Raw genomic sequence first — 7,387 nt, 5'->3', positions numbered from 1 at the left:
AGTACTTTGTAACATTTATCCACCGTGTGCCCTTGGATTCCATAATTAGTGCAAATGGGACACTCCTTATTTTTAGTTGGATATCGTTGTGATTTCTGACAGCAAAGGGCAATTGGAGCAGCAAGGGCCAAGGTTTTGACCGAGCATTGTTGTTCATCTTAAGACACTAAAGAAAAAGTCTTATTAATCGATGACAATGGCTCCATTAAGAGAATTTGTGCTCAGATTTGTGAGAAGAAATCATTGAGTGCCATTAAAAAACTCATAACATACTCACTATGAAGAAATATCTCCATTTTTCTGTACGTACGTCCCGGTTGATATTGATAAGTATTCAATTCATCCCAAACAGTCTTTAATTTTGTAAAAAAAAACACTCACAAATTGTTGTTCTTGGGCCAAATTGGACAATGCTTGTCAGAGTTGGAAAACTCATGGAGCATTCTTGCTTTGGAATCCTCCTTCAAATCTAACCAAATTACATGGGCAGAATAAAAAAAAATAATACACCTAGAAATCTCCATCGCTAGAAAGAATATAGATTTGTACTATTGGTAGTATTCTATGTAATTGAAGAAGAGTTGAGAATATCTAACATTGTGAAATCAGAAATTTGGAAGCTATGAGAGTTGCTCTAATACCATAACAAAACAAAAAGGGAAAAAATGAAGGAAAATCAATTTTCATTCGTATGATAAAGTGTGGAGTATAACAAGATTTAAATGCACGTGTGATAGACTAAAAACAACCACTTGTAACAACTAAAACAAATCAACATAACACAACAAATAAAATCAAGAAAAATTCCTCGACGTATTTCATTGATCGATAAAGGATGTTTGATTTTAAGAGTTGGAAGAGAGCAACGAGTGGATCTTGTTACTAAAAAAAATCAATTTTATACTTTATTAATTTCAAATATTGTGGATGTAACTTTATCAAGGTTACAAATCCACTTCTTGTTCAAAATGCGACCTAAGCAATTATGGTGTAGATAATGATATGGCATCATCATACCATTAAACTAAAGTATTTGCGTCCACATAATTACCCAGTTCCCAAGAAATATTTAGATTTCTCAAAAAATGAGATACACGTGGCAAAATTTTCCAATACATCCTTTTTTTCACAAGTTATGGTGGGGTTGGTAAGTACATTGTACGAAGAAATTACAACAAAGTCTTTGCTTCTCAAACCCGGGACCACGCAAATTCCATCACACCACCTGTCCACTTAGCAAAACCCCCCCCAACAATACAGCCCATTAATGACCTTCCCCATTTTCATTCACGTCGCGTGATCCACACGAACGAATCACCTGAATCCGAAACCCGCTTCAGACGGCGCGTGATTCACCATGCACCCTATCAAAATTTAAGCCCGAGATTTTGGCTTCTATTGTATAGATCTCCGCCGACAAATATGGCTTTACTGGCAGGCCCTTTTTCTTTTCTTATTCCCAATTCTTCCCCTCATTTTCTCTGATCTCTCTGAGAAACCTTCGATTTCCGATTTTCGATTTTCGATTTTTTCTAATTTGTGTCGAAAAGTTGGAAATGATTAAAATGCTTGAAAGATTCCAGTAAATTGTGAGGAAAACGATGGCGTAGATCCCACTCAATTCCCTAGAAAGGGAAAAATTAAAAAATTAAAAACCCTAAGAAGAAAATAAAAAGAAATAGAAATTTTCTTAAACATCATTTCGAAACCCCACAGCCAAATCGTATAAATATATAGGACAGCCTTGCAACCCATATATATGTGTGTATATATTATGTGTGCCAGTTCATAGTTCATTCTTTTTAATATCTGTTTTCCTCCTTAGTTCTTCCCCCAGATCTCTCTCTCTCTCTTTCTTGAACTGCGCGATAAAGAAGGTTCTTCTACTTGTATAGATTCATCGATTTTAGGCGAATGGAAGCTTACCGATTCAATTGAAGTTGATTTTGTTCAAAGCGGAGCAAAATGGACGGTGCTGATGGGACTGTGAGGCTTGGGGCTGTGAACTTGAAGCCGGATCGGAGTGCGTTTGATTTTGGCCCTGATGTCTCTGTTTCGTCTCCGGTGACAAGGCAGAAAGCCGCTGCTGCTAAACAGTTCATTGAGAATCATTACAAGAACTATCTCCAAGGTCTTCAGGATCGCAAAGACAGGTACGATTTTTCTTTTAGTGATCGTTTTACTGATTTTAATTTTAATTTTAATTTATGGACTTGTGGAGACTTTTGAGAAGGAATTGTGGAAGACGTCGATTTCGTTTTGGAATCCCGAAATTATTGCCTAAAATCTATGTATCATGATCTTAATTTTTTTGTTTTTGTGTTTCTAGACGGAGAACGCTTCAACGAAGAGCGCAAGAAGCTCAGATCTCGGCTGAAGAACAAGAAGAGATGCTGAGGAACTTGGAACGCCGAGAAACAGAATTTATGAGACTGCAAAGACGAAAAGTTGGAATCGATGACTTTGAACAATTAACTGTTATCGGTAAAGGTGCATTCGGCGAGGTATAAGAACATGTATTTGCAGCAGCTTGAACTCTTTTCCTAGTGCTTGGACTTCGCATAGGATAATTGCTTATTTGCTTGTCGATTAAGCTTAAAGATTCTGTTCTACTAAAATTGGTACAGGATTGCCCTAAGAATTCTGTTGTATCTGTTCTTATTTACGATGTATATGCAGGTTAGATTGTGTCGTGCAAAAGGAACTGGGGAAATTTTTGCTATGAAGAAGCTGAAGAAATCAGAGATGCTTAGCCGTGGGCAGGTGAATTTGGAATGTTATGTACTTGTAACTGTACTCTGTCAAACATACACCTCTGCTCAAGAAATGCCTTTGCGTTGACTTCCTAATAGTGCAATAATAGTATTGTCAGCCTGTCCTCATGAAGAATTAGATAATCAATCGCGGTAATTTAATATACTTGTTACTGATTGAAAATGTAAATGCTTTAATGTGATATCTTTTAATGAGTCAGTATGGTTACATTACATACAGAATTATGACCATCAATAATATGAAATAGAATCATTAGCCACTATAATACCATTGCATATACTTCAACTTGCTTGTATATATTGGTAGTTACCGGATATTGAAAAGAAATGAACTTCCATGAGTTTAGAATATATTTCATAAATTATTAGGGCTCTAAATTTTTCTAGTGAATGGAAGGGTTTTTTATAATATACAATTTTTGATGGGTTCCTATCTTTTGTATATTTCATCATATCGAGGAAACATCTATCCTCTCCTATGTAAAAAAAAAAAAAAAAAGAAAAAAGAAATCTAATGGAGCTTTTTTTTTTTTTTTTTTTTTTTTCCCCTTTTAACATGTTCCAGGTTGAGCATGTTCGATCTGAGAGGAATTTACTTGCAGAGGTTGATAGTCGGTGCATTGTAAAACTCTTTTATTCTTTTCAAGATTCTGAATTCTTATACCTTATTATGGAGTATTTACCTGGTGGTGACATTATGACATTGCTAATGAGAGAAGACATTCTGTCAGAGGATGTTGCTCGCTTTTACATGGCAGAGAGCATTTTAGCTATTCATTCAATTCATCAGCACAATTATATACATAGGTTATCCCTTATATCTTTCTTCTGTCTCTGTAGATCTGTTCACCTGCCTCCTTAGTGTGTAAAAATTGTACCACAAGGAAAATAAGAAAAATGTGCAAAATAGGTTCTCATAATCGAAGTTACAGACCATTACATGTTTCTTTATTCAAGTATATATTGGAGCTCACTCTTACTTGAACTGTACTTCACTTGCAGGGATATAAAACCAGATAACCTGATACTAGATAAAAATGGCCATCTGAAGCTTTCAGATTTTGGCTTGTGCAAGCCTCTGGATGATAAGTATTCAAGTATACTTTTAAATGACGAAGACTTAAATGCCCAGCAGGCCAGAAATGAAGGTCAAGGTCATACTGACTCGAACGGATCCCATTGGATGATGCCAAAAGAACAAATTCAACAGTGGAAGCGTAATCGTCGTGCATTGGTATGGGTATCATCTGCTCTAACATTTCCTTCTTTGCTCAAACATGACTACTAGATTTGTAATCACGTCATTATACTGCAGGCATTTTCAACAGTTGGGACCCTGGATTATATGGCACCTGAAGTACTGCTTAAGAAAGGGTATGGAATGGAGTGTGATTGGTGGTCCTTAGGGGCCATTATGTATGAGATGCTGGCTGGTTATCCTCCTTTTTGTTCTGATGATCCAAGGATGACTTTTCGCAAGGTAATATCTGTTCAGCATTTTTGGCTATCTTGTTTCTGGTTTATGATGCTTAAAGTCATTCATATGGATTTCTTTCAGATAATAAATTGGAGAACTTGCCTGAAATTTCCCGAGGAACCAAAAATCTCGGAGGAAGCTAAGGACCTGATCAGCCACTTGCTTTGTGATGTTGAAACAAGGTTGGGAACACGAGGAGTAGAGGAAATAAAGGTAAGCCTAGTCAAAGACAACATTTCCTTTTAACTTGTGTCAAGGATGGAGAATAATAGCTTTTATTTATTTTATTACAAAGGACAAACAAAATCGACCATTGAGTTTTCCCCAATTGAAAAGAGAATAAAATATAGTTAGTACAATACAAAGCAGTTTTGAAATGCTAAGTGCTGCTGGAAGTGAAAACTCTTATTCCGTTGTCATCTTACATTTTTAGCAGGTCATTTTAATCTAATTAATTGTTCTGACAGGCACATCCATGGTTCAAAGGCATTCAGTGGGATAAGCTGTATGAAATGGAAGCTGCATACAAACCAACTGTCACTGGAGAACTAGACACTCAGAACTTTGAGAAGTTTCCTGAAGTGAGCATGACAATAAACCTTGCACCCAATTGATAGTTCATTTATTTTCCTTGGACCACGCCTTAATTTACTGAATTGAAGGCTACATTTCTATAATAGCTTACTTAAATCCGACCCTTCCACTTTCTAGCTCCTAACTTGCATATCCTGTTAATTTCTCTGGTGACTCCATACCAGAGATTGAATAACTATAACCGGATCATAACATATCTATCTTGTCATAGTACTTGTATTAACAAGTACTAATAGGGTGAGTCCATAATAGGATTATTTGGCATCATTTGGCATAATTCACAGATGCTGTGAAATGTGTTCCTCTTTACATAATTTTTCCAACATCCATTGAGGTGTAGAAATGGACTTTAAAGTCCTTCCCCTTGCTGCCTTTAATCCTTCTTAATCTTTTGCTCTGAGTTTTATTGTACTAAATTTCTTCTGCTTTCCCTCCCCCAAAATGTAGGTTCAAGACCCTCCCTCAGAAATGCCAACTGTTGGACCTTGGAGGAAGGTAATAACATACTCTTCCATTGAGGATGATAGTGGAATGGTGCTTGCACTTAATTAGTTGGAATGCTTTGTAAGCTATCGTGTCTGTTTCACACCTGTTAACCTTCGGTGATAACTTATTGTGGAGATGATGTGTTAGGCCTATTCATTTCCTGTTATTTCACATTCTACTTCAGCTAATTCTTTTGATGCGTTAGCTTGTTGGTGCCTGTTTCTCTTGGATTTTACATGGGGGACTTCAGTGGCTTGTACAAAATTTTGAAACCCTTCATTTCTTTTAACTTTTCCACATATGTCTGACTAAATTCTAAGATGATATACAAATTGTTCTGTCGTGTAACATTTTGGTATATCATTATATTGATAATATGAAATTTTGCCAGTGGGTATATTTGAAAGTTGCACCTTCACTTCTCTATTATTCCTAAACCTGCTTACTTTTGCTTGATTGCTCATTTTATGCCATTTGCACTTTCCTTCAACCTCGTCTTTTTTTGTTTCAGATGCTAACATCAAAAGATACTAATTTCATTGGATTTACTTTTAAGAAGTCAAACGTCAAATCACTTGAGAGTACAGGTACACTGAACAATATAATATCATTTCCTTAAATCACTTCCTCTGCTAATATTCTTTAGCATTTTAGTTCAACAATTTATGATGATCATTCAGAGGATATCTCAATCCATATAATACAGTACTCTAAATCTGATCTCAAGTGCTTTTTATTTGTTCAACGATGTGAAGGAGAAGATTGGAATATACTTTTAGAACAGAAGCTATGCTCAAGTATTATCTTTTCAATATTAAAGCAATGTTTTGGAAGTTAGATAATGGTTTCTTTGAGGCGTCAATGCATGATAAACAATAGCATATGAACGGAACTCTAATTTGCAGGTACAGATTTGCATTCAAACACATCATCAAAGACTCCATCTCTAGTTTCCTTGTTGGGTATGGCATTCTTCTCCTGAATTTCCTCTGCTTTCCCTTAACGAAAAAATTGCAAGCTGAGATTTTGAAATTGTTGAAATTATTGTCATCTTTGAAATCACTTCAAACGTACCTTTAATCATGCAAAATCCATTTAATATTTAATTTTACACTTTTAAATGCAATTTTCATGCTTTGAAGTGATTTTGAAAATGACAAAAGTGATTTTTAATGTTTCCAAACATGCCGTTTTGGGTTGTATTATAATTTTTACCATTTCTACCCTTGCATGTGGTTGGTTTCCATTTATAGTAGCATTAGTTCCTTAATAACATCTTTCTATTTTGGGTCAGGTCGAATAGACTTGCAAGAAACTGTGATACCAGAAGTTGAACAAAAACAGGATGCATGAGTCTTTGTTCTTCTGTTGCCCACAGTTTGGTATATGAAGATGATAAGGACATGAAGGTTATCACTTTTTAAAACAGCAAAGATAGTTTGCTTCCCTTTTGGATAATTATTATATTTCATTAAAACTGTAAAGCAAAATAAGCATCGAGTTCAATAGGATCAATTTTTCTTCTTGACATCATGATTCCCATTATTTTCTTTAAACATTATTGTAATCATTTGGTGAATTGATGCAATTTTGTCGGTTAAAGTTGATCTAATGCTTGTTCATGTTAATTCTTTCGAATCTGTTTCGAGATTCTTGGACTTGGGATTGGGAGTAGCTCTGGATTTTAATTTGTTAAAACCCAATGAAATTCTTACAAGTTCTGAAGATGATTAAACCCTTTGAATCCCCCACTTTTGCATTATCAATTAATAATTGTATATAGTGTGCATGAAACAAATTTTCTGGAGGGAAAAAAAGTGATATATTTTAGAATATGATAAATATTTCTTCTGTTGGAAGTCTTGGGCTTGGGATTTTGTAGTTGGATCAGACTTGTACAATTTTCCTCAAGGTCCATTAACATGGTAGTTTGTTGTTGGTTGGTTTCGAAACGTTATAGAAATTATTAGTCGCATATATCTTTCTACTATCTCAATTTTAGGAATACCCAAATATTTGAATATTTATCAAATTAGATTTCATCTATTATTTTGAC

The 7,387-nt window shown here is 35.1% G+C and overlaps 1 protein-coding gene across 1 annotated transcript; it reads left to right on the top strand.

The window, feature by feature from the left end:
• Nucleotides 1-1,294: 1,294 nt before the first annotated feature.
• Nucleotides 1,295-6,943, top strand: LOC120075817 (Protein kinase family protein). Its single transcript, XM_039029492.2, has 12 exons — nt 1,295-2,153; nt 2,330-2,504; nt 2,680-2,763; nt 3,340-3,581; nt 3,777-4,008; nt 4,090-4,254; nt 4,333-4,464; nt 4,719-4,832; nt 5,293-5,340; nt 5,843-5,918; nt 6,237-6,293; nt 6,626-6,943. The coding sequence occupies exons 1-12, from the start codon at nt 1,966-1,968 to the stop codon at nt 6,682-6,684; spliced, it is 1,572 nt and encodes a 523-aa protein (XP_038885420.1). The 5' UTR covers nt 1,295-1,965; the 3' UTR covers nt 6,685-6,943.
• Nucleotides 6,944-7,387: the final 444 nt, after the last annotated feature.

Source organism: Benincasa hispida, chromosome 4 (genome assembly GCF_027475165.1).
Source record: "Benincasa hispida cultivar pf3 chromosome 4, pf3_genome.v1.1, whole genome shotgun sequence".
Lineage (NCBI taxonomy): Eukaryota > Viridiplantae > Streptophyta > Magnoliopsida > Cucurbitales > Cucurbitaceae > Benincasa > Benincasa hispida.
The sequence above is the reverse complement of the archived record's forward strand: the minus strand, read 5'-3'. Positions and strand labels throughout refer to the sequence as shown.

Bases quoted from the DNA above. Each gene is read 5' to 3' on its own strand.
- LOC120075817 (XM_039029492.2), top strand. From the start codon at position 1,966: ATGGACGGTGCTGATGGGACTGTGAGGCTTGGGGCTGTGAACTTGAAG. The intron at 4,255-4,332 runs GTAATATCTGTT...GATTTCTTTCAG, and splicing joins CAAGGATGACTTTTCGCAAG to ATAATAAATTGGAGAACTTG. The intron at 5,919-6,236 runs GTACACTGAACA...TCTAATTTGCAG, and splicing joins CAAATCACTTGAGAGTACAG to GTACAGATTTGCATTCAAAC.